This window comes from Bufo gargarizans, chromosome 9 (genome assembly GCF_014858855.1).
Source record: "Bufo gargarizans isolate SCDJY-AF-19 chromosome 9, ASM1485885v1, whole genome shotgun sequence".
NCBI lineage: Eukaryota > Metazoa > Chordata > Amphibia > Anura > Bufonidae > Bufo > Bufo gargarizans.
In genome coordinates, this window is record NC_058088.1 from 19,021,834 (window position 1) to 19,049,437 (window position 27,604).

Genomic DNA, 27,604 nt, shown 5'->3' on the forward strand with positions numbered 1-27,604 from the left:
AGGCCAAAGAAGAAATTAATGTTAGCATCCCTAGAGCTCTAGGGCCTAAAGGGGGTTAATATTAGGTAGGGAATGAGTTAATTTCTGTGTCCCGATTGTTCTAGAAGTGGGAAGAGGGTTTAATGTAATCCATGCAGGTGGTCTGCAATAGGGGAGGGAATAATTTGTGTATCCTTGCTGGTTTTCAAGTTGGAAAGGGTTTAATGTATTCTTCTCTGATGCTATAGATCAGGGAAGGGGTTCATGGAAGTGACCATGATGTTGTAAAGCATGGAGTGACTGTAATTATCTCTGGTGGTCTAGGGTTGGGAAGAGGTTAATGTCAATTTCTTTATACTCATTACCGGTGCCTAATTTTACTCACCATACAGCGACATTATACGTTAGCATTCAGGAGGTGTGATGGCATTGCCATTATAATTGTACAGTGATGTAAGAACCATAGAGCTATCATACAATATAGGGACTTGTCTGCACAGTCTAAACAATTGCAAATGTTGGGGAAGGTGGCGGGGGTAGCATCATGCTACACTGTGGGTCGTGTATCATGGTTGGCATGACATTATAATAACCTCACACTGTAATTTCTGGACACAAGGCACAAGTTATGTAACCGAAATATTTCACGGGCAGCCAACAATAGGAAATGGAATATTTTAGTTATAAGGAAAGAGACGCTCATTGCTGTGATGTTTATGCTGCTAACAACGAGTCATTTATTGTATCATGGCGGGGGGGGGGGGGGGGGGTGTCTCAGGAAAGTCTCTGGAATCTAATTGGATTCCTTCTTCTGCTACTTCGTTAGGACTTCTCTACTGTACAAGCAGTAAACGGACTTTGTTCCTTTGTTGAGTAATTGCTTGATGAGGAGCAAAAGGATTTACTGCCGAATAACATCTCAGCCTCTGCACTTAGAGCTTCTGATACCCCGGCTGTAAGATACAATACAGGAACAGTGTATACAGCAGAGACAACACTGCAACCCATAGAAGAAGAATCTGGGAGACAGAGGGCAGATGGTGTAGACCAGCGGCCCACAACCTGAACCTCGGCAAAACTTGTCATTGTTCCACAAGTCTTGGTTCGATCCCCATGACTGGGATGAGTGAATCAATACCCTTCCCTGAATCTCCACATTGCTGAATCACCAGTAAACAGAATACAATCAGAAAATGTATTCACTCAAGGGGCTATCATCAAACGGCCACCGTTTCAGGTTCTCTAACCCTTGGCGATCATCTGTGATAGCAGGGGAAGAGTAACATTACATGTTGACCATTCAGATGATTGGCTGTGTATGTAATCCATTGGTATGTTGGGTCATTAGAGCTGGAGGTCCTCTTAGATTGAAGTTCTCCATTCTCTTATAGATGTACTGGTGAAGTTGGGGGTTGATTGGTTCACTCGGATGTTCAGTGAGGAGGAAAAATAAAAATGTTAAAAAATGTTGTGCCAAAAATGGGTGACCAGTGTGAATTTAGTTCTTTCTCACAAAGTTCTCGTGATCCCATCAGACCTCCACTGATCAGATACTTATTAAGTTACTATGATGGGACAACCCCTTTAATGTAGGACCTGGAAGGAACACGACTTGATCCGAAAACTCGAAGACCAGATGTCCTGATAAATCCATCTTCCATCTTCTTGCCTATTTAATAGATTCCCTCTGTATTTCCAGTTACAGAGAATTTCTGTGCTAAAATACATTTAATCTGAAATGAACTTGATGAAAATTTCACGAGGAAACCCGAGACTCTTGAGTGATTTCATGAACCCCATAATGAGGTTCCCATTATACTGATCCTATCTCAAGGTGCCAGATCTCATCCTGGAAACTTTCTGGAGAACCTGAGATCTTTATATTTTAGCTTGGAGTAAACTATACAATATAAAATGCGTTTGGATGACTTTTAGTTGTGATCTCGTGGACGGTCTCTGGCAGGGGGGTGCACTCTGCATTGTCTCTCTGGCAGGCTTGATTGGATGACCTTGTCGGAGCTTTTCCTGGAGTTAATTTAGATTGTTTGCAGGTTTTGTATTGATATTGTGCAGGCAGTAGGAAACCATATGGAATTCATATAGCACGACAGCTCTAATTGCCTGTAATCATCTCCTTCCTCCCCTCCCCCATTATCTACGTCACTCTCACCTGTCTTCAGTTTCTATTTGTCCCCTTCTCCATCCATTTGTAGCTGAATCATGTTCCTCCTGTCAGGTTTTACCCATAGTCAGCTCCATTGTCCTTATAATTCCACCTCTATCCTCTCCTCTCTTTACTCTTTTTTCTTTTCACACCTTACGTTCTCTCCCTTCACTCCTCTTCTACCTCCAGATTCCTTCTTTTCTACTATATACCGTCTTCATTCACTTCCTCTCATTCCTTCTCTACCGTATATTTTATTTTTATTACATTCACACTCCCTCAACCTTACATCTTTCTTCTTTTTCACTCCTCCTATACCTCATACACTACTTTCCTTCTCTTTTCTCCCCCCTTTCTCTACTTCATAGCTTTCTCCTTACTTTTTCTTTTCCTTATAATTCAGTTCTCCTCTACATCATATCTTCAGTTTTTCTTCTTGCAGTCCCCTCTACCTTGCACTTTTCTTCTTCTCCCTTCACTCCTTTTTTACCTCATACTTCCCTTCTATTTCCTTCACTCCTCCTCTACCTCACATCTTCCTTCTTCTCCCTTTATGTCTTCTCTACCTCACTTCTTCATTCTTCTCTTTCCTTCACTCCACTCTGTATCATACCTTCCTTCCTCACCATTCTTCAGCTTTACATCTTCTTTCTAATCTTTTCACTTTTTCTCTACCTCATATCTTCCTTTCTCTACCTTCACTTCTTCTTTACCTCACATCTTCCTTGTAATCCCTTCACTTCTTATCTTCATCATATCTTCCTTCTCACATCTTCTTTCTAATATCTTCACTTCTTCTCTACCTCATATCTTACTTCTTCTCCCTTCAGTTCTTCTCTACCTAACATCTTCCTTTTTCTCCCTTTACTTCTTCTCAACCCACACCTTGCTTTTTCTTCTTTACATCTTCTCTACGTAACATCTTCCTTCTTTTCCCTTTCACCTCATCTCTATCTCATATCTTTCTTCTAATCCTTTCATGTCTTCTCCGCCTCACATCTTCATTCTTCTCCCTTAATTTTTTCTCTAAATAACATCTTCTTTCGTCTCCCGTCACTTCTTCTCAACCTACACCTTCCTTGTTCTCCCTTAACTTCTTCTCTACCTCACATCTTCCTTCTTCTCCCTTCACTTCTCTACCTCACATCTTTCTTCTTTCTTCACTTCTCTACCTCAGAACTTCCTTCTTCTCCGTTCACTACTACTCTACCTCACATCTTCCTTTGTCTCCCTTTACATCTTATTCCTTTTATTCCTTTCCTTTTATTTTTTCTCTACCTTACACCTTCCATTTTCCTTCACTTGTTCTCCTCCTCACATTTTACTTCTTCGTTTACATCTCTATCTCACACTTTCCTTTTTCTCCCTTTACTTCCCTCACACTTTCCTTTTTTTCCTTCACTCTTCTTCTACCACACACTTTCATTTTTCTTTCTTCACTCTTCTTCTACCACACACTTTCCTTATTCTCTTGCCTTCACCCCTTGTTTACCTCACACCTTCCTTCTTTTTCCTTCACACCTTCTCTACCTCAGAACTTCCTTCTTCTCCCTATCTCTTCCTGGTTTTCTCCTTTTTTCCTTCTTTTTTTGGGGGATTCTCTGTCTTCAGTTTTTATGTTTCTTTTTCTCTCCATCTATGTTCCATCTTTTTAAATCTTCCTTCCACAACCACCCCACTCTCTCATATCCTTATCTTGTCAATTCTCCTCTATCCTTACTCTTCTCTCTCCTCCTTGTCAGAGTTAATATTAGGTTAAATGAAAAAAAAAAGTTTCTGACCCTTGGGGAGCTGAGTCGAGGGGCAGCTACACGTAGACAGGATTTTATCATTTAACTGGATTGTTTAGTAAAGGGATAAGTGACATTTGAAGCTGTATATTCAAAGACAGAGCTCCGATCTCGATATGAATCCTAGGCCTTTTAAAATAAATTAAATTATAGATACACATCTCTGCACGACCACCACAAACCACTTAACCAACTTAATATAAGAATAATCTATATAGTTATACAATAATAATATTAAGTGTCTACACTAACAAAGACAAAGTGTTCATCCACTCTAGACCACCAGGGCTATTACTGAAATACCATTAATAATACCCAACCCACCCTGTGTACACATGTCATGTGGTATTTGTATAAAGTTGTCAAAGGGAGTATAATTGGGGGGAGAAGTAGAAATGTGATATGTCATTGATATCAATTCACTTTGACACCCCCTTGGACAATTATTTCTTCTTCTAACATCTCCCCTTCCCTTCCACAGGTGATCCAGGAATCCGTCCTACTATTTTAAGATGTCCCTTCTTTCATTATCTCTCATTATCATCCTTTTTGGAGGATCCCTTTCGGCTCCTTCCACTGCTCCCCAGCTTCGATGTCCAGAAGGGGAAGGGGTCCGAGACCTGCTCAAACGTCTGATGATTTTGGAGAAGTTGGTCAGGGACATAAAAGGCCAATGCTCCTCGAGCTGCTGTGATAAAGTTCAAAGTGGAGCGGGTAAGTGGGGAGTCTTGGACACCAGCAACCATCCCAATGTTCTGAGTATAATCCTAACCTTTATTACTAATCCCAGTGGTTTCAACCGCAGTTCATCACAACAGATCACCTCACCGTCCGTGGTCACCATGTCTTGATGATCAGGGCAGATGTGGTTTCCCGGGATTTGCAGCCATTAAACACATTTTAAGGATGGTAATAACTTTTCCACTTCAGCCACTTGTTCATCTTTGTCCTCACGAACTTTCCTAGTCGCGCCCATCCCTTCAGTTATGCAGTGTTTTCAGTTTATGGAAAAGGAAAGACTTACTGTAGACCAGAACATAATTCCAGATCAGAGCAGGTCTGTAAAAATGAATAGCAGATTGAATATGTCACGGTAGGATAAGGGCAACGCGTTTTGAAGTCTCGCTCCAGAGAGTTGCTGGACCATGTGACAACTGCCTGAACCCAAGAAGAGCCGAGTATCAGTCTTGAAACGCGTAGAACTGTAACAGAGGCTATATCGTCCTGAAGTTGTGTATGGCTGAGGAACATGCATGTGTCAGCCTCAAAATGCATTTTTGCATAATTATGACTGTATATAAATTATTCTTTACATTGGGGAAGGTTTGATAAATTTGGAAAAGTTCCCCCAAATAAAATACGACATCTGAGACCACAATGTCGAATTCATGCACAATGATGTGCGCCCCATGGACGGACATCCGTGGTTACTGTAATGCAGATCTGTAAGACTCAGAACTTGCATGGAGGACAGATGTTTGTGGAAGAGAGCAATGTTTTTCTAATCCTCAACACGTGCCCATAAAGTCTTCTGAATCCTTCGATTTTGGCATGACCTTCCAAATATCTTTATGTGTATAGGGGGGTCCCAGATGATGTCGGGAGAAAGAAAGATTGGGCCTGTCTAGCAGAGGCTCGTTATGCTCACCACATTGAGAAAACATGGACGCTTGGCCGAACCGAGCGTTCAGGTTTATGGGGAAGTTGGGAGGAATAGTCGTTGGCCGAACAGGGGTAAGAGCAGCTCTCGCGGAGACTCGCTCTGCATTAACTGCATCCCAGCAATTTGAAGACGTGTGCCCTTTAAATGTACTTTGAAGTTTTTTATTTGGTGGTGAAGGGGGGGGGGGGGGGGTCTCAGTCCATTCCTGGCACGATGGCTAACAATCGCTGCGTTCCCACTAGACTCATAAAACACTGTTTATCCAGATTCGCAGACTGCAGAAATACTCATTGTAACTGGACAGCAGTCAGATTTTCTGAGGGAGGAGAAGATAAAAACACATTTCAATCCCGTCGCCAGGATTGAATAACTCGATGCAGTCCGTGGCCATTCCAGTCTATCACCCATCTGCTCGAAATCCCAAGCCCCATTTTATTTAATGAGCGGCTTCCCCTCCTTACAAATGACAGGAAATGTGAATTACTTACCTGCTGCATCAGAGGCCGAAGCCGACACCATAGTCGTAAAACTGGCATCAGGCGCAATTTACTGGCGTGGTCACGGAATGACATGGGAACACATGTTGTAACACATTGTCGTAAAAAAAAGACAGTTCTATGGTTCTTGGTAAAAAGTAAAAGTCAATGACTTAGTAATGTCCTGTTTAATGTCAAAAAACTTCATGGCGAGCTGAGATGATGCAGGTGGGGCTAAAATCTTAGGTCTAAGATTCTGTCCTGATGTCTTAATATAGCTTCACAGCGGTGGGGTCCAAGTGGGAAGAGCACCTCCTGAAAACAGCTGATCAGTGGGACCTCCTCTCTGATCTATCCTAAGGACAGGTCCTCAACCATGTTTTCCTGGAAAATCCCTTTAATATCTCCCTCACAGGGGTCAGGGCTGACAGGCTTCATGCAATACAATGAGGCCGAGATCCAAAGGGAGGGGATTTGGAGCTAAGTATCAGAAAAATGGACCTCCGACCACTATAAAGATAAGTCTAGAAATTCACTAGGACAGAATTTTGGAAAATGTAAAAGGTTAACTGGATCAAGCCTATTAACCCTTTCAAGACCCTCAGATTTTATTTTCCTTTTGCATTTTTGTTTTTTGGTCCCCACTTCCTGGAGCTATAACTTTTTATTTTTCTGTTCATATAGACCAGGCATCCTCAAACTGCGGCCCTCCAGCAGTTGTAAAACTACAACTCCCATAATGCCCTGCTGTAGGCTGATACCTGTAGGCTGTTTGGGCATGCTGGGAGTTGTAGTTCTGCAACAGCTGGAGGGCAGCAGTTTGAGGATACGTGATATAGACTGTGGGGATTCGCTCTGGTAGTTAGGATAAGCGGGCGCAGTACAGAGGCAAAATACAAGTTCGTAATTCAAACTTCAGTGTTTATTCACACATGATGCCAAAAACAAAACATCACTTTTGCAGTGTTAGTGTTACTTCACGCCCAATGGCAAGTTAATATAACAAAAAGTCACCTTGGTGGCAGTTCTGCCTCAGAAAGTCCAAATACAGGCTTTAGGCAGCCTGTTCCCCTGACACATGGGTCTCAGTTGTCCAGCCCAGCACAGGCCTCAGATCCCAGCATACCAGCATACAGACCTGGCTTCTGAGCCCAGCTGCCTATTTGAGGACAGCCAGGTGCTGCCGAAACCCGGACCGGAACTTAAAATCCGGTCCGGTATTTGACCTCACCTGGCTGTAAATCAGCCCAGCAGCACATGCTGGGAGGAGAATACCTGTTTTCCCAGACAAAACCTCTCGCTGTGTCACAAGACATATAAGAACTTTGGGGGTCATTTAATAAGACAGGCTACTTTCACACCAGCTTCCATCACAATAATACAACCGCTTGCATCTGTTATGAATGTAACCGGCTGTATTGTCTTTACATAGCCAAGACGGATCCGTCATGAACTCCATTGAAAGCCAATGGGGGACGGATCCGTTTTCTATTGTGTCAGATTGTGTCAGAGAAAACGGATCCGTCCCCGTTGACTTACATTGTGAGTCAGGACAGATCCGTCTTGCTCTGCACCACATCGCGGACACAAAAACGCTGCTTGCAGGTTTATTCTGTCCACGATGGGGACGCAACCAAACGGAACGGTAAGCATTCTGGTGCTTTCCTTTTCGTTCAGTTCAGTTTTGTCCCCATTGACAGTGAATGGGGACAAAACGGAAGCATTTTCCCACGCTATTGAGATCCTATGACGGATCTCAATAGGGGAAAGGGAGAGCGCAAGTGTGGAAGTAGCCTTGCCTGGGCCCTGGGGCCTGTGGGGCCCCCAAGCCCTTCTACCACACAAGAAGATATTAGTCTTGTAAATTACACATGGGTGGTGGGGCCCCTGGTGCAGGTTTTGCATTGGCTCCTAGGAGCCTCAGGTTACTCTTCTGCTTAATCTAGATCCTCTATAAACGGCTGCCCCCTTATTGGCGCTCATCAGGGCATTTATACGTATACGGAGCAGACACTGTGCAGGCCAGTTTATCTAGGCTCGGTGCCCGCGTGTAATCGAGCCTGTCATGCTGTTGAAGTATTATGTATTAGAACTTGCTGTTTGCTTTGGACATACAGCTGCTGTTTATTCATTGCTTTCTGAACTCATCAGTTTTTGATGATTGCGCACATTCCTCATCCTACTGATATATCCAATGCTTAGCACCGGTCCTCACAACGTTCTGGAGCCATAAGTGATTATCACCGTGGACTATAAGGGCGACCAGTCCTGGAAATGGTGTCCTAAACTGTTCCTATCATCAGAAAGAAAATAGCAGATTCTCCCTAAGAAGTGTACTTTTATTTCTTCTTCAGGAGAGATAGATAGATAGATAGATAGAGGGCGCTGGACTCGCTTTTATTCACCTAACTGCAATGTTTCACCCAACACAATGAGGCCTTCCTCAAGTTAGATAGATAGATATGAAATCGATTGTTTTGGAGTTTTCCCATCCATGTTATGTAACATTTCATCCATCTCTTTCCTCCTTCATCTCTATCACTCACTAACTCTGCTTCTCTTTTCCAGATGACCCCGCCAGCCTGAAGCCTCCTCCCTGTGCCCAGACGGCTGAGGATTGCCCTGGAGGTTGTGGTGGTGATGCTCAGGGCACCTGTGTAGATGGGCAATGCCAGTGCAAAGATGGTTATATGGGGGACAAATGCCAGCTACAAACCTGCCCCGAGGACTGTAATGACCAAGGCCGGTGTGTGAAGGGCCGGTGTATCTGCTTTGAGGGATTCTCTGGTGTGTCTTGTGGTTTTAAAGCTTGTCCCAACAACTGTCACAGTCATGGACGGTGTGAAGACGGAGCATGTGTTTGTGAATCTGGATTCACTGGAGAAGACTGCAGCATTAGAACCTGCCCCAAAAACTGCATGAATCATGGGAATTGTGAAGGGGGCATCTGTGTCTGTCATTCAGGATTTTCTGGTCCAGACTGTGGTAAAAGGACCTGCCCCAGGAACTGTCTAAATAGAGGAAGGTGTGAAAATGGAGTCTGTGTCTGTAACCAAGGTTTCTTTGGGCCAGACTGCAGTTCAAGAGGTTGCCCCAATAATTGCCAAAGCCGTGGTGATTGTGAAGATGGGGTTTGCGTTTGTGATACTGGATTTACAGGTCCAGACTGCAGTATTAGAACTTGTCTTAATGATTGCAATGGCAATGGCAGATGTGAAGATGGGGTTTGCTATTGTGACAGTGGGTTTTTTGGAGAGGACTGCGCGTATAAGGCCTGTCCTGAGGACTGTAATGAACAAGGACAATGCATTTCCGGGAAGTGCATATGTGACCCTGGTTTTGTTGGTCCAGATTGTGGGATCAGAGTCTGCTCTGAAGAGTGTGAGAAACGTGGGCGATGTGAGGACGGGGAATGCATTTGCAATCCAGGGTTCACTGGGCCTGAATGTGAGATCAGGACTTGCCCTGATGACTGTAACAACCAGGGTAGATGTGAAGATGGTCAGTGCATCTGTTATTCTGGATTCACAGGAGTAGATTGCAAATCCAGAACTTGTCCCAACAAATGTCACAATCGGGGTCAGTGTGAAGATGGTGTATGTATCTGTAATTCTGGATTTTCAGGACCAGATTGTGGGTCTAAAGCTTGTCCAAGGAACTGTAGTGGTAACGGACAGTGCATCAATGGCAAGTGTATTTGTAATACTGGCTTTGTTGGTCCAGTCTGTGGGACCAGAACTTGTCCAGCTGAATGCAGTAGACATGGTCGATGTATGAGGGGAATTTGTGTCTGCTCCCCTGGCTACACTGGAGTGGACTGCAGTATTAGAACCTGTCCCAAAAACTGTCACGACAGAGGTCGTTGTGAAGGTGGAGTATGCTTCTGTGAATCTGGGTTTACTGGTCTAGATTGTGGCACTAAAACATGTCCCAATAATTGCTATGACCGGGGCCACTGTGAAGACGGAGCATGCATTTGTGATTATGGGTTTACAGGTGTAGACTGTGGTACTAGAACATGCCCGAATGACTGCCACAATCGGGGTCGATGTGATAATGGAGTCTGTATTTGTGAACCTGGATATGCAGGTCAGGATTGTGAGTCTAGAACATGTCCCAATGATTGTCATAAACGTGGCAAGTGTGAAGATGGGAAATGTGTCTGTAACGTTGGTTATATGGGTCTAGATTGTGGCTCTAGAACTTGTCCCAAAGACTGTAACAACCAAGGTCAGTGTGAAGATGGCCAGTGTGTTTGTGATTCTGGTTACACAGGCATAGACTGTGGAGCTAGGACATGTCCAGATGACTGCAATGATCATGGAAGATGCAATGATGGAAAGTGCGTCTGTTACACGGGATATACTGGACCTTACTGTGAGTCAAGAACTTGTCCCAATGATTGCAACAATCGAGGCTATTGTGATGATGGGATTTGCCAGTGTGATCCTGGATTCACTGATATCGACTGTGGCCTTAAAACCTGTCTCAACGACTGTTCGAACCAAGGCCAATGTGATGATGGAGTGTGTGCTTGTGATTCTGGGTACACTGGTCCAGATTGTAGCTCTAGAACATGTCCAGAGAACTGCCATAACCAAGGAAGGTGTGATGATGGGAAATGTGTCTGCAATTCTGGGTTTTCAGGTGTGGATTGTGGATCTAGAACTTGTCCTGACAACTGTCATGCCCACGGACGCTGTGAAAATGGTATCTGTATCTGTAACCCTGGATATACAGGACCTGATTGTGGCTCCAGAGCTTGCCCCAAAAACTGTAACAATAATGGGCAGTGCGTGAAAGGTAAATGTGTCTGCAATCCTGGTTACAGTGGGCCAGTCTGTGGAACCAAGAGTTGTCCAGAAAACTGCAGTGGACAAGGAAAATGTACAAATGGCATCTGCGTATGTAAGAAGGGCTTCAGTGGTCCTGACTGCTCATTGGGTAAGTTCTTTGACCTAGTCCTTCAAATTAGATTTAGACCTTGGTCTGCAAGATAGCTGCACGATAGAAAGGTTACACTTGGACTAGTATCCTCCCTACAGTAATTTCACAATACCCTTTGGGACGGCAAAAGCAGTGGCACTAGATTGAGCTTGGGCTGTCATGATGTTTGGTGTCTTCTGCAGAGCACATTTTCTTTTCTTTTAAGAGTTCCATTATATCAGGTCCCTTGATGACTACTGCAGTCTTGTGAATAATTAACTGCAATGCTGTATATAATTTTACCACCATTTTATCACCAACCAAGCCTATACCCACAGATATTCTTCACATATCTTTCTGCCCCTTCCTAATGTCAGGTCATCAGAACATTCTTCCGTGATATGAATAGTAATATCTGCTTGTATCTTATAAAGTCGTTGAGAATATAATCAGCATAAACCCCCAAAACTCATGACTTGTCTACTGTTTTATAGAAGCTACAGAAGTGTTTACGATCACAGGTCTTCGTGTGACCTTACAAGAAGAGTCAGCATTCACCTTGGAGTGGGACCAACCCCAATCTGCCCCTGACTCTTATGACATCGCTTTTACAGCCAAGGTAAGACAGTATGTATTAGACCACAGATTGATCATAATGGTGCTCTCGTTGAACAAGCAATTGTCCTTTCAAAGATCATGACCTTACATGAGGTGGAACATGAGTCTTTAGAAGGTCTTAGATTGTGAACAGTAGATCTGTAGGACTTCCAGCTGAACCATGGCTCTAAACTTTCAATCCCACCCCTATTGTCCCTCATAAAGGTGGTGGATGGGAAAACGGGAAGGAAGTCAGTGACTATTTGACTGTATGGGGCCCACTTATCCCAAATGGCAACCCTGGTGGAGATACCTTCTCTTTTGTAATGTTCCCTTCAGAAAATCAGTAAGTTTAGGGCAATGGAACACATATTACAAGGTTTTTCTAGATATTACAATTGATAGCTGGGGATCCCAGGAGGGGACACTTTGTGATTTGATTGTTTTCACAGCGCAAGTGGAGTGGAGAATCCCTCTAATTTGCATACATGAAGAGCTCCTTTCACAGTTGGTATACAACCGTTGTGAACGTGTTTTTGGCTACTATAAATTCTTACATAAATCATTTTCTGATGTGTAATGCTCCTTTATAATACAGAAGGAAAATGGAGTTATAACCAATACCATCGATGGCTCATTGACCACATATCACCAAACCGGCCTTGCTCCTGGAGAAGAATATATCATCAACATGCAACCACGGAAAGGCTCAACACTAGGGCCCGAAACATCTATAACGGCCAAAACGAGTAAGTATAGCATGGACATGAGTCAGTGTAATATAGTGAGGACTGAAGGGGGTATAAAGACGTTAATAGAGGCAAGATAGTCCCGAACACAAGCTTTGTACTATGTGCCAACCTGGCATATGCCAAGACCTGTATTTCTCATTGACAGGTTAATTGGTAGAGCGTAATGTGTTCCGCCGTTAAATCTTTATTAGTGGAAATAATAGATCCATCCAAAAAAGCTTGGATCGGCTGTCAAGACTTTATTTTTTTGGAAAAAAAAATATGAATGAAGCAAAACAGAAGAAAATAGACTCTTCTGCAAATATTTGGACATCGAAAGACTTGCATGTTGGCCCTCTAAAGCTGTATTTGAAGAAAAACACATGGTCGACCAAGTGATTTTAATGTTGAGTAATAAAATCAATCTACAGTAAATCTTTTCTTAGGTGCCAAATAACAGTCCAATAGCTGTACTCTCAAATATGCCATTTGGATCAAAAGTAGTCTATGACTGTCTCTTTTTCAGGAAAGAGATTGAGTACAGCCCCCTCATTCCAGATACCAGAAATTGGCATGGGAGCTGCATACAGGCAGAGCCTAATCTGTGTGTATAGGTTAAGTCTCATTCGAAGGCTTGTTCTCGTTCATCTCCTCATGTGAACATGGATGTGCTGACAACATAATGTTAGCTGAATTAGAGGTGGGGGTTACTGGCAATCACATCACCGATCCCTCTTTCACTGCCCCTTCCAATCATTGTACAGTGAAAAAAATGAGCGCCGATTGACTTGCATATCGTCGGTATTTGATACGGGAAAGAGAATATGTCTGTGTAAAAGGACCATTAATATCCTGCCTTATCTAGGCTTCAAACAGTAGAGTTATAGTTCCTAGCCCAGCGTCTATTGATAATGAGACGGCTCTTCTGACTCTTCCTCAGTCTACACAGCAAAGCTTACAAGTGTACCACGGAAAGCAGGAAATACCTGCCCCTTTCTGTGTACCCTATAGGCTACAGTAAAGTCTATTGTAGTCTAGTCAAGGCCAAGAGTACCTTTTTAGTTGCATTGACATGTTGGTGCTGCCAGAGTGACAGCTGCTTTTACAGAACAGCTTTCCATCCTGATATATAGAGAGGGGTCCTAAGTAGTGTAGTGTTGAGCGAATCAAAGCCAAAGGACTTGTCTTCGATCCGAATTTCAGGAAAAATTCGATAAGCCGCAAAGCCGAATTTCCTTGCACTTCCTTCCGTCCACCGCTGCAGTTCTAGACTCTGTCGCTGTACGTGCTGTGGTGCTGAGGATTCCGCTCCACAGGTTCAACTCAGCCCTGGCCACAGCATGCTTGCTGTTGGTTTCTTGTTACACAGTCCTAGGAGCGGCGCGCATCACTCCCTGGACTGCATGGGTTGGGTCATGTGACCCCGCTGATCAACCCAAGCTCATCTGCAGGTGCTAAAGTGACTCAGCCCCCTTTCCAGATGCCTCAGTGTCAAGGTCCTTGTGATTGCTAAGCTCCTGATACTCACGTGCGCTCCCGACTTATACCTTGTTCCTGGATTCTGCTACTCGTCTGATCCCTGCCTGCTTGCCTTGACTTTCCTGTTGCCGCACCGGATTGCCTGACCTGTTCCTGTGCCGCCTGCCCTGACCTTTTGCCTGTCTGACTACGCCTCTGCCTCATCCTTCGGTCCTGCACTGTTGCTCCTGGTAATGACCCTGCCTCCCTGACTACCCTTGTACTACTGGTACCTACTCAGGTACCTCCTGGTTCATCAAGAGGTTGCGAACTGGTGTTCCCCAGGGAAAAGTTTATCCCCACCATCAGGGGTACTGTGATGAATTGAGGGGTACACTTAGACAACGTCCTTAGGGGAGGTGGGACATGTGGCACAGTGGGTTCGCACCCGCTGGTTTGTGACAGCACACTGAGGCATCGGACCCCGCAAGTCACTCCAAGCCTGTCGTTCAGGAATTATTACATGAAGTGAGGCATCAGAGCGAACGTTAGGATGTCATGATGCAGTTCATGCAAAATTTTGTGGCTCGTCTGGATGCCATCTCTTCTCCAGCAACTGCAGGTTCGCCAGTCGCTGCTACTCCTGCAATTTCTACACCGGTGAATCCGGATTTGTGTGCCGCCAGTGTGCAACTCCCGCTGCCATCACGGTATGGTGGAGATCCAAAAACCTGTTGTGGATTCCTGAACCAGTGCCTGATCCATTTTGAGTTGCATGGGCAGAAGTTTCCCTCTGAACGGTCATAGGTTGCCTTCAGGGCTTTTTTTTCTCAGAGAAAAGGGGATGGAACTCACCAACCCTCCCCTGGCCACGCCCATACCCACCCCTAGGACCGCCCCCCTACCCACCCCTAGGACCCCACAGTTATAAAATGTGTAATTCAATTAATAATGATTCATGCTGCCCCCTCTGTAGTATAACATTCAATATATCCTACTCACAGGGCTACTGTTATCGAAATGCAGGCCAGCCGGGCAGACGAGTCGCAGCGTCACTGACTGACGTCACGTGCCTGCGCCGCCTACTTTATGAATGAAGCAGGCGGCGCAGGCACGTGATGTCAGTCAGTCACGCTGCCGCTCGTCTGCCCGGCCGATCTGCATTGCGATAACAGTAGCCCTGTGAGTAGGATATATTGAATGTTATACTACAGAGGGGGCAGCATGAATCATTATTAATTTAATTACACATTTTATAACTGTACTGGAGCGGCAGGGCCGGAGCACAGTAAACGCACCGGCCCCCAGCTCCTCCTCCCAGTAGGTGGCGGAACGCCGTTCCGGTGCGTTCCGCCAGAAAAAAAGCCCTGGTTGCCTTCATTGTGTCCCTGCTGTTTGATGAGGCCCTTGCTTGGGCAAATCCTATTTGGAAACATGGTGGTCCAGAGACCACTAATCTGCAGTCTTTTCTGTCTACCTTCCAGCTGGTCTTTGAAGAGCCCGGCCGCACGTCCGCCGCTGCTTCAGCTCTGCTGCGTCTACGACAGGGTTCCTCGTCTGTGGGTCAGTACGCTATCCAGTTTCGTACCCTGGCTGCGGAACTTGCATGGAACAATGAGGCTCAACTGGCAGTGTTCTGGGCCTTTCTGACCGGATTAAGGATGAATTAGCTGGTCGCGATCGTCTGTCTACTCTGAATGATCTGATCTCCTTGGCCACAAGAATATATTTGCATTTCAGGGAATGTTCTAAAGAGGTAGCATACACCAGAAGACCACTTTCTTTGCCTCCTTTCTTCCAGAGGCCAGTCCCTCTTCTAGCATCTACCCCATCTGAAGAGCCCATGCAAATAGAGCGCCTTCGATTGTCTGACTAGGAACGTTTACACCGCAGAGCACAGAACCTGTGTCTGTATCGTAAATGCCTACAGAAGCCGGGAAACGCCAATGTCTAGGATCAGTTGGAGAGGTGGTCCTAGACAAGGAGAAATACTTTCCAAAACTTTCTGTTCCGGTGACTCTCTCACACCAGGGAGTCACACTGTCTGTGCCTGCATTCCTGGACTGTGGGTCAGCCGGTAATTTCTTTCAGCAAGCTCTGGTCCATCAGTACCGTCTTCCTACCATTTGTCTAGAAAGTCCTCTGTCAGTGGCTTTCATAAATGGATTACAACTCCCGGAACCAGTGCTTTCTGTCACTATGCCCCTTAAGTTGCAAATTGGAGTTCTGCATTCTGAGATGATCTCCTTTTATGTGCTGCCAGTTGTCATGAATCCGGCTATCCTTGGCCTTCCCTGGCTGCGGCAGCATTCTGCGTTGGGGATCATCCTGTCACTCCAACTGCTTTTCAGAGGTTCTACCTGCTTCCTCGCCTACTGTACCTGTAGATCTGCCTGGACTCCCGCAGCAGTATGCCAGTTTTGCAGATATCTTCAGTAAGAAAGAGGCCAAGACTCTGCCTCCTCATCATCCGTATGATTGTCCGATCGACCTTCTGCCTGGTGCCACTCCTCCTCATGGTCGAGTCTACCCATTCTCACTTCCTGAGACCCAAGTGATGTCTGAGTACATGAAGGAGAATCTCGAGAGGGGGTTTACCTGGAAATCTACTTCTCCAGCCAGTGCCAGGTTCTTCTTTGTACAGAAAAAGATGGATCCTTACCGCCTTGTATCGACTATCAAGGTCTGAATAAGGTCACAGTCAAGAATCGATACCCTCTTCCGCTGATCCCCAAACTCTTTGACAGGATCCGGGGGGCTAAGTTCTTCACTAAACTCGACCTGCGCGGCACATACAACCTTATCCGCATCTGAAAGGGCAATGAATGGAACACTGCTTTCAACACTCGTGATGGACACTACGAGCATCTTGTCATGCCTTTTGGCCTGTGCAATGCTCCCACAGTGTTCCAGGAGTTGGTAAACGATATCTTCCAGGACCTGCTCTATGTCTGTGTGATAGTGTACCTGGACGACATACTGATCTATTCTCTAGATTTGACCACTCACCGAAAGCATGTACTTTAGCGGTAAGAGAGAATCGACTTTATGCCAAACTCGAGAAATGCATCTTTGAAAAATCTACTGTACCGTTTCTCGGATACACCATCTCGGATGCCGGGTTGCGGATGGATCCTGAAAAATTTAATGCAGTTATGGACTGGCTCTGCCCACAGGGTCTTTGTGCTATACCGCGCTTCCTTGGATTCACTAATTTCTATCGTCAGTTCATCTCAAATTTTTAGTCCCTTACATCTCTGATCTCCGCTCTTACTAAGAAAGGGGTGAATTTCAAAGACTGGACTCCTGAGGCAGAGGCCACCTTCATCCAATTAAAGAGGTCCTTTGCTTCTGCTCTGGCCAATTCTTTTTAGAAGTCGACGCCTCCTCCAAAGGAGCTGGTGCTGTTTTACTACAGAAATGTTCCAAGGGCAAGATGTTTACATGTGGATTCTCCTCCAAACTCTTCTCACCTGCTGAGAGGAATTACTGTATAGGAGACAGAGAACTTCTGGCTTTAAAACTTGCCTTGGAGGAGTGGCGTTATCTGTTAGAGGTGGCCCAACATCCAGTGATAATCTTCACCGATCACAAGAACCTCACATATCTGCAGACCGCCCAGCACCTAAACCCTTGTTAAGCCAGGTGGGCTCTCTTCTTCTCCCGTTTTGATTTTGAGCTGCACTTTCGCCCAGCTGAGAAGAACATCAAGGCAGATGCGCTGTCTAGGTCATTTGACTTCTCCAACCAGCAGGAGGAGCCTCAATACATTGTAGATCCGGCCTGATTGATCACAGTGGCTCCTGTCTTGATAAAAGACATCCCTCCCGGGAAGATATTCTTGCCATCGGCCAAGAGGAGACGTATTTCAGCCTGGGGCACAACTCCAAATTGGCCAGTCATCCAGGGATCTGCAAAACCACAGAACTTGCCACTACTGGTGGCCCACATTGTCCAAAGATGTGCGTGATTATGTCTCTGCCTGCACCGTTTGTGCTCAAAATAATGTCTCCAGGATCAAACCACCCGGGCTGTTGTTACCTCTACCTGTTCCTGATGCTCCATGGCAACACATACAAATTTCAATCACATTTCTTTGTGAAATTCGGCAAAGAAGACGAATCAAATTTTTCATAACTTTGCTCAACACTAGTCCTAAGCTCAGGAGTCCCCTCTAAGGCATCTATATGTCTTATAAGGTGAAATTACCTACTTAGCTGTCTACATACTGATGCTAACAAGAGATATAAAATTATGACCCCTCAGATTTAATTTGAAGTGAGATCAATGGAGCCTTTTATTAGTATTGACAAGCTTAGTCTGGCCCAACTGTTTTGGCACAGTGTTACCAGTTTGACGGTCCAAGCTTGACAACCAAGACCACATGAGCATTTACAGAAAATCCTTGGTCATGTAGATGTCATTGAGTTGTCCCCCAAACCACCCATAATACTTGACGATTTTTCTCCTCATGTCATTGATGCTGCTACTAACTGCCCCCTCCGATGGTTTATTTAGCACAAACACTACTGTAAATGCTGCTTGTGGGTAGGTAAATGAGCAGCTTGGAGTCGGGTACATGAGGACCTGAATGGTCAAGTATTCGGGGCTGTTTTGGGGGCAATATCCAGTTGACAGGTGTCCTTTAAGATTTCCTTGTTTCATGATGTTTTTGTTGTCTCTTCTTTTAGAGATTGAGACTCCACATGGTTTGCGTGTGGTTGATGTCACCCATTCTTCTCTACTCCTAAGATGGGAAAAGCTTCAATCTCTTCCCGATCGGTACATTGTGATCCTTATTCACCCCAATGGGAAAGAAAGGAAATTGAGGGTCCCTGGAAAAGGAGATAGGATCAAAGTAACCAACCTGGACGACAACACCGAATACAGAGTCCTTTTGAGAGCTGAGAAAGGACAGGAGCAGAGCCAAGATGCTGAGATCACCGGAACTACAGGTGAAAGAAGGGGAGTAAGAGGGAACGGGTGAGAGTAAGGAACAGGAGTGTAGACAACATGGTGCAACCATTGAGTGTGTGACTGCTGGGTGACAAATAATCACAAGATATACTCCAGTCTAGAGAGAGATTGAAACATGGGACTCATAACAGACTTTATTAACCCTATATAACCCATTCCTAATTCCAGGGGCAATTCTTCAAAGTTCTTGAAGGACACGTTGGACAAGGCTAACCTTCTAATGTATTTCTTTTTGTAGGTCTTCATTTACAGGTCTGGCAGCTTTAACCACTACCTATAAAATATGACAAAAAATTAAATGTGAATATTGGAATAGGATAACTGAAAGTTTATGACCCTATGTACAGCATATGACTTAGTAATCTCTAGTCGTGAAGGAGCAGCAGCATAGAGATATTGCAGTTTGTCAGTTGTTACTAGTAGATGAGATTAAAGGGCATCTGTCAGCAGTTTTGTACCTATGACACTGGCTGACCTGTTACATGTGCACTTGGCAGCTGAAGGCATCTTTGTTGGTCCCATGTTCATATGTACCTGCATTTCTGAGAAAAATTATGTTTTAATATATGCAAATGAGCCTCTAGGAGCAATGGGGGCATTGTAATTACACCTGGAGGATCTGCTCTCTCTGAAACTGCCATTTCCTCTGAACTCTGGTTGACAGGGCCAGGCATGATGATGTTTTCACTGTCAATCAAAGTGCAGAGGGCACATCAGTTGCAGAGAGAGCAGAGCTTCTAGGTGTATCGGCAACGCCCCTGGTGCTCCGAGAGGCTCATTTGCATATAATAAAACATCTTTCTCAGCAATGCGGCCACATATGAACATGGGACCAACACAGATGCCTTCAGCTGCCAAGAGCACATGTAACAGGTCAGTCAGTTTCATAGGTACAAAATTGCTGACAGATGCCCTTTAATTATACAAAATAAAAATTCTTAAAGCAGGCAATTAATGCAACTGGGCTCCAAATTCTGGGTGACCCACAAAACCCCCACTTAAACAGTGTTGTCCCCATTTCCGATGCCATATTAGGGACTTCTGAGTTAGTAAAATGGGATCCCCTGTTCAAGACTCTATTGTTCAGAGGAGTAAGTATCTACAACCGGCATCTCACTCTCTCTGGAGGTCCCAGCATGTTCTTGCATGTTGCGTACAGCCCGTTGATTTCAATAGACATCAGGTAATGCTTAATTTTTTCCTGTGGTGGCGCTGCAGGGGAACTGAACACTTGCAGCTTGGTTTCACCACAGATTAGGGTTGATTGATCCCAGCAACAGGACAAGCTGGTGAGCTTAATGTTGGGGACCCTTCCAGATTGCCAAAGGCTTTTAGGTAACAAGAACTATAATTAATATAATTATCTTCACTGCTATACATAGAAGAGAGGGTGGCCATAGCAAATGCCAAAAATCCCCTACCAAGCAGAAACAGCACAAAAACTCTTTGGAGGATGGTTTTGAATTCCAGGTAGGACAGAAAGCGAGTTATCAAGGTCGAGATTTTCCTCAGAAACAGCATATACAGAGACATAAAGAACAAGATATCTGCGCATTATAGTGTAATAGGCAAGGTAGAGCCCCCAGATAACTGTCAATGTTATTGCATTCACCAAATCATTTTCGATGATGAGCACTTCATACCCAATGGCGCATGTAAATTGTGTTCCATCACAGTGGAATCTGGTGGAAATTAAACATGGTTGCATCTGTGCTATTTGGTTGCTCAATGGTAACGGTACCATTGAGAAAAACAATATGGCAGGTGCAGCAGGCAGCCCATTGGGGCATTGTGAGGTGGATGTCAGTGGTAGTGGTGGTACAGATAGGAGTAGTTGTGGTTCACTGTGGCAGTCCTCACTCTCTGTGGCCGTGCAGCAGTGGATGGAGGGTTTACCCTTTCTTCCCTCGGTGTCTTTTGGGGACTCCCGCCTGGTGTTAATTCGTTTGCCCTTGTTTGTGATCAGTTGCTAGTATACAAGGCAGGAGGGCTGGTGCAGGGACAGTGAAAGGTTAATAGAGTCAATGACCAGGCCGGTTTGGTTGCAATAAATAAAGTCTCTCTGTACTAAATAGATAATGAGAGTAGTTGTTCATACAGCAGCAAAAGGCACACTTCTGTGGTGTGTCACACAGTAGTATTCTCCCAAGTGTTGTATATAGGCAGTAGAAATGATGGTAGTGTTAGTCCTAAGAGAGTCTCACTCTAAACACACATTGACTTGTTCTGCAATTCCCAGGCTGAAGGGTGCAGATCCTAGATTCAAATGGCCAGTGTGGTGGGCGCCGAAGGTAATCAACACTTTCCTCAAGCAGTAAAGTCTTAATGCCATATACGAGTAGTACCTTACTGTCTGAATCCAGTGCTCGACTTTTGAAGTGGGGTTCTAGATCTTCTATGGTTGTCATTTCTCTTTTTCTCAGGGATAATCTCTCAGTTGAGTTGTTCTTTGGCCGTTTTTCAGTCTCAGGAATGGTGTTTCCTGGATGAGGCTTCTCTTTTGGTCTACATTCCAGGAGCTCACACATGTAGGTCTTGCCTCTGCTCAGCTAACACTCACTAACTAACCAGGGGAGGCTGAATCACCCAGTCTTCGTGGCAGTCTAACCAAGACTGCCAGTGATGTCCTTACACTGCTATTTGTGCATAAATGGATAAGTGTATTTACATTGAGTTACAACATTTAACTTTTAGCAGTGATCTACTGGGTCACTGCACAAGTACAACTGGTTTGTTTTGATTCTTACCAGGGTCCATTTTGATTGAGCAACCCAATACAACAAAAGCATATGCATGGATTTGATTTTGACCAGGATACTCTGCAATTCAAGGTGGTTTTCATGCAGGATTTGATGAGTGCAATACCTTCTAGTGGTGCAGGTTTTTGTCTCTTTATGTTTCTGTATCAATTATTTGGCACTGTTGGGGCATTGTGATATAACCTAATGGTTAACAAAATTATTAAAACTGCAAATTTGCTAAATAAAAATGTATTTTTTTTTACAGCATATATACTAATATATTTCAATTTTTTTTTAGGAATATGTATTTGTTCCATTTGACAGGTGTGCTAACATGACTTTGATTTTTCAGAATTGTCTTATGTCTTAATTTCACTTATGTAGTCTCATCTTTAAGTTTTAACTGCAAACAGGATAACTCTTTATCTTCTTAATTTGGTGCTTTACTAGCTGGAGAAGAACGGACACGTCTGACTGTCGAAGAAACCCACGTAGTGCACGGACCAGTTGAGATCTCTCATGAATTTGATACATCTGTGAATTTACATCCTTCAAAACAGGGAAATCAAAATCGCCCTGAGTTGCCTAGAAAAGAGCTCCAACATGCAAGAGAAGAAGAGGAAAGTAAAGACACACTTACAGATAGCCAAAAAAACATTAGTGTCCTACACACCCGAAAGAATATCAAAACTATTATCACAACTATATATGAAACACACAGGATTAAAGGAAGCACAGTAGATTCCTACCATGAATATGAGAATTCAGAATATCCCTCTAAAATGCCAGAAAATGAAGGAAGCATGAGAGAAGAGGAGGGTTTAGGACACGAAAACCCATTGGACAAGAGAGATCGCAAACCAGGTACCAAGATGGAAAGGTGGATAATTACTAAAAACATCACACATTTTGTACCATCAAAAACTGAAATCCATACCCACTTCTATGATGGAGAATCAAAAGTGTCAGAAGATATACAGACAACCACTAGCCTTTATACTAAAGGGCATATAAGAGGCGGTGGACGGTTGTCAGATACATCCAGTGTTGCCAAGAAGTTGTTGGAGTTTGAGTCCTTGCGCTCCAAACCTGTAGAAAAACCAACCACAGTACCATATTCTGGACGAAAGGATGTGCTGGAAATTTCAAAAAGTGAGCTTACCACAGAACCATCAGCAGAGAGTCATTTAGAGTCTGTAGAGATTGGATTTGAAGGAGAAGAAGGCAAAGATGATCTTACAGACCCAACAAAATCTAGAAAGTATTTTACAACTACAGTCAAGGTAAATAAAATTGTCAATATTTCCAGAAAGAAAATTGCAGGTAGAGAGGAGAATAATGGAATGCACAATGAGACGGTCAGGGAAGGACATGCACGTGAACTGCCACTTTCAACAAAACCTAGGAACCAAGGTAGAAAATGGAGCCCACAAATAAAGGCTGTAATCGAGAACCTGCCAGAAAAGTTATCGTTGTATAATGGGACATTTATTCAGCGTTTAGAAAGCTACCTTCGAGCCACTTCATACCCTCTTCGAGGTAACCAGACAGTTGAATCTGTGGCCAAGGCAATTTTTCTCTACTTGGTTAAATGGAAACCTCATAATTTTACAGATATGGTATATGATCGTCTTCCTCAAAAGACCCCAGGAGCCACTGGCAACTCTGAACCTGTAGGGGGATCTCGATTACAAGGCACTGTAGGGGACCCCAAGACTAGCAGTGAAACAACTGGTGATTCACAGGTTGAAGATGGTTTGGTCAGAAGACCAGATTCCACTAGAACGGTATCCACTGTTCCCAGTATAGAGACTCTTGGAAGGGTTGAAGCAGCTGGGGACATAAATGTTCCAACCATATTAACAGTAGATAAATACAGACACATCTCAGAAGAGACAGATGAAAATTTGAACGTCATTGATAGAACCCTTGGCTCAAAAGACAAAATAAAAAGTGTAGTTGAAGTAGACTCATCAAAAGCTTCCAACCCACCAACAGAAAGTACAGCACCACAAAAGAAAGTACCACCATCAAAAAAGGGCACTACCCCAAAGCCAAAAACAGAAGATGTAAAGAGAAAACAAACATTGATTGAAAGGTCAGACTTACAAGCTGGAAAAATTTCATCAGGTTCCAGTGCTCGAGAATATGAAATTTTGAGAAAAACTGTTTTGGAAAGCAGTAGCACCAATGAACCTCCGGTTTTCCATAAAATTAATACAGAATTTATAACAGATCAAATCACAAAGGAATATCCACATTCTCACAGCAAACAATTACAAGAAAAAACAGGTGATAGTCATTCAAGTAACTCTAGAAAAAAAGACTCTTATAAAACAACAACAATACATGAAGTAGTAAAGGAAGAGAATGTGCACAGAGTGCTGGTAGGTGGGATTATACCAAACAGTCAGATTCCGACCCAAGAAACAACACATGCCATTCACGAGACCTATGAAACTGAAGACAAGTCTTTAGTGATCAATCAAATTCTAGGGTCTGGAGAAGACCAGGGTAAAACTGGCCCCATACAAAGCCCTATTGTTCTAAATGTCCCAAGCCCTGGATCACAAGGAAGACCCAGCATACATCAGAGGAATCCCACTAGCATTGTGATATCATTAGAAGGTCTTGGGTTCGTATGGGACAAGGCAGTCATCATTTATAGTCCATGGCCACCATCTGCTGATGCAACTCCTTATCAAATTGTAGTGGAAAGAGGAGTCAAGCAGGTGGAAATTGGAGATCTAGTCCCAGGAACTAGCTACAGAATTGATCTCCATGGGATGCTGAGGGGCCGCTCATCTAAGTCCTACTCACTGGTGGTTGACACAGGTACTGGACAAGCTAACTTATAGGAAACATGGGGAGTTTAGGTTATGCTGAAAATATTCACTGCCTATTAGTTTATATTTTTACTTCCCCATACCAACTGTATCTTGATGGGTAATACCACACTTAAGGGAATAATCATTGTGTCTAGGAAGATCAAGTAGATATATACACCATCTTTTCGTAATGTCTATTATCCTACTTTTCTTGCCCTTCTCCTTATTTTTCCTATACAGCTGGCTTCTTGTGCTTTCTCATATTCCCGATCCCATCTCTGTTTTGTGTTTGATGCCGTAACGTTTTGTAAATTAATTTCTCACATTTTGGATAGTTTAGTGGCTACGTTCATTCTTCTCCCTTGGTGCCCACTGATTATTATGGATGTAGACTTGTCATTCCTATTTCTATAGACATTGCAATTTTTTTAATTAATTTTAGTTAATCTAAGGAATTATCCAAGATCCATATTGAATTTAACCTTAAATTAGGTTTCATCACCGTTAGCAACGTTCTTTGCAGCCACATCATTCTTATCAATCTCTCCTATACCTATTGAGGACTTTGAATCCATTCTGTCCATGCCATATCCCTAGCAAAACTTAGCCAAAGTTACTTTTCCAAATATGTGGGTATTGTAGGAGAGCTACAGTAATCCTTAAAAGGGCTTTTCTTTGCTAGTCAGGCATCTGTATATTGCTAAAATATGCAGTAAATGGCTGATCAATAAGGGTCTGGGCACAGGGATCCTAACCAGTTGTTAAAATTATCATTTCCAGTTCCTCATTGGGTTTCTCAACTTTTTTTTTCATTCCTTAAGACAATAGGGCTATATTCATGGGGCGCGGGCTGGTTGAACACTGGGTGAATTTAAATCAATGGCCCAGTGCTACTACAAGTGCTGACTACTGATCCAAAATGCTGCTCATGGATCCTCATGTTTCTTACTGAATAGCTATCCTGCATCCTTACTATATGTACATTAGATCAGCCCTCAAAATGGCTACTTCAATCAGTATTCATTTTCTAGGGGCGGACACAAAATGGCTGCTTTAACTATTACAATACCAATTAAGGTCATATACAAGGAGAAATTCATTGGCACTTAAAGGGCAATTCCAGTCACTGTTGATATGATGATATCTAGATAGAAGTAAATTCATTTTTGAATAATCACTCCCATCATAACTCAGAATTCAGTTATGCTTTACTGTGGGATAAACTTTATTCTGTGTTTATTGCCGCCCCTTGAGTAAGGCAAGTCGAGGCAAAAGGGAGTGAAAGAAAAAAGTAAATACGCTATATTTCTAGCTTGGAAAAGTGGTTGCCCCTTTTCAGTTTATGTAGCCAAGGGGATGTCCATCAATTAGCCAAATCACAAAGCAGCCACAGAGGGCATCTCTTCACCTGGAGGACCCAACATTCCTAAGCATGTTATACCTCATTTGACCTGTGGTGGTGCTGTAGGGAAAATGAACAGTTGATGCTGTGGCGATCAACCTGTGATTAGCTCATTTTCTGTGGGCCCTTCTAAAAATAATAAACTCTTTAAGAGTGCATTTCCTTCACAAGCACTGAGGTCCCCCATTAATAAGATCTGTTATGGGACTGGAATTGCCCTTTAAATTATTATTTTTTCTCATTGATTTCCCTCATTTCTGTCTCGTTTTCCTTCAGTCTGTTGCCTTCTAAAGCACTCCCAGATGAATAACACCACAGTTTTACCTCACAGGCCTCTCTCTCCCTCTGCCGCTCGCTGTGTGCTCACCGTATGGCCAATGACACCGAGTCTGACCTGCTGATAACGCCTTTACCCTTCAGGCAATGTGAACGTACAAATGTATATATATATATATCATATTATTAAAGAGTGGTGTATGTGTGTGCATGGACAGGTATATATCTGTATGCTTGTTGATGCCGGTAATTATTTCCTCTCAAGCATACATGTATATTGGTGAATGACTGTATATGCTGTATATGTGCTGTATACATGTATGTATGATATATATATTAATGACAGATCTATGGACCTTTGCTTTCTGAGCCACTCTGTCATTATCCTTGTATATTCTTTAGTATATATGTATATGATTGCAGTATATGTATATACATAGGCCTGACGCTGGTGTGTGTATATATCATATGTTATGCGTGTGTAATCCTAGGAGATGTACACACGTGTAGATACATACATAACACTATATATTCACTGCTTTATAGCATGTCATCGTACACATGTTCTGCATGAAATGTTTCTTGGTCCGGCATGGAATTATTAGACGCCATTATATCTAGACAATATGGGGTTGAGAAGGGAATAGCATGCAAGGGACATGTTATATAAAAGGTAGAGCTATGGTCATGTGAATTTGAAGACCGTTTTGTGTTACAACCTATGGAGATAACATTGCTTTTGCCGTTATTGACAGCTCCATTAACCACAACCACTACACCGCACATTGAAGAGACCACTCGACCTTCGTATACAACCACCTCAACCAAAGGTAAGTTGTCACCAGTTGTGTGAACTTTCCATATAACCCATAAGTAATGAAACGTTGGCCCTCTTTAGAACCTAAACCTCTTTAGAATGGTAAACCTCCATTCGCTATGTTGGTGTGCCATCTTCTCTGTCTATGTTGCCCATCAGAAGTCAGCTTTCATTTTTTTGAGAGCACATTGAGAAATGATTGGTTGCATTGGGCAACAGAGATAGCCTAAAAAGATACTAGGCTATACCAGGTCTTCTCAACCTTTTATACTGGGGCCCCACCAGCCAGAACATGGTAACACCTATGGATTCCCAATGTTTGGAATCCATGTCAAACCCCCCAAACATTATCTCAAGTTATTATCTTTATGTCATTGTTTCTGAAACCCAGAAGATATTCTGAATATATGCCAAATTTTTCACAGTGGCTGATGCTGGATGAAAAATCTGGTGCATCTTTAGACTGTCTAGTCTTATTTATACCGCCTATTTGATGGTTTAGCTTACACCAAAAATTTGTCCACATGCCCACTCAAAATTTTTCAAAAATGATGTCCTAATGTGGCAAAATTCTGTCTCTAAAATGAAAATCTATCCAAATTTAGAAAATTATGTCTCCCTGTGACCCAAAAAATTTCCCAATGTGGCCAAATTCTTTCTCCAAATATGTGTACAGGTGCACCAAAATTCTGTCTCTGAGACACAAATGTTTCTCTGGGCAAAAAACTATGCTCTAATATGTCAAAATTCTGTCCATCAAAACTTTTAGGCCAGTTAGA

General features: G+C 43.4%; 1 protein-coding gene across 1 annotated transcript in view; it reads left to right on the forward strand.

Moving 5' to 3' along the window:
• Nucleotides 1–27,604, forward strand: part of TNXB (tenascin XB) — a 68,485-nt gene that overhangs the window by 15,265 nt on the left and 25,616 nt on the right. Inside the window, exons 2-8 of the mRNA XM_044268656.1 lie at nucleotides 4,415–4,647; nucleotides 8,641–11,016; nucleotides 11,493–11,617; nucleotides 12,194–12,344; nucleotides 18,476–18,739; nucleotides 21,953–24,337; nucleotides 26,764–26,838. Of these exons, the coding sequence (XP_044124591.1) occupies nucleotides 4,446–4,647; nucleotides 8,641–11,016; nucleotides 11,493–11,617; nucleotides 12,194–12,344; nucleotides 18,476–18,739; nucleotides 21,953–24,337; nucleotides 26,764–26,838 (5,578 nt within the window). The 5' untranslated portion in view covers nucleotides 4,415–4,445. The remainder of the gene's footprint in view (nucleotides 1–4,414; nucleotides 4,648–8,640; nucleotides 11,017–11,492; nucleotides 11,618–12,193; nucleotides 12,345–18,475; nucleotides 18,740–21,952; nucleotides 24,338–26,763; nucleotides 26,839–27,604) is intronic.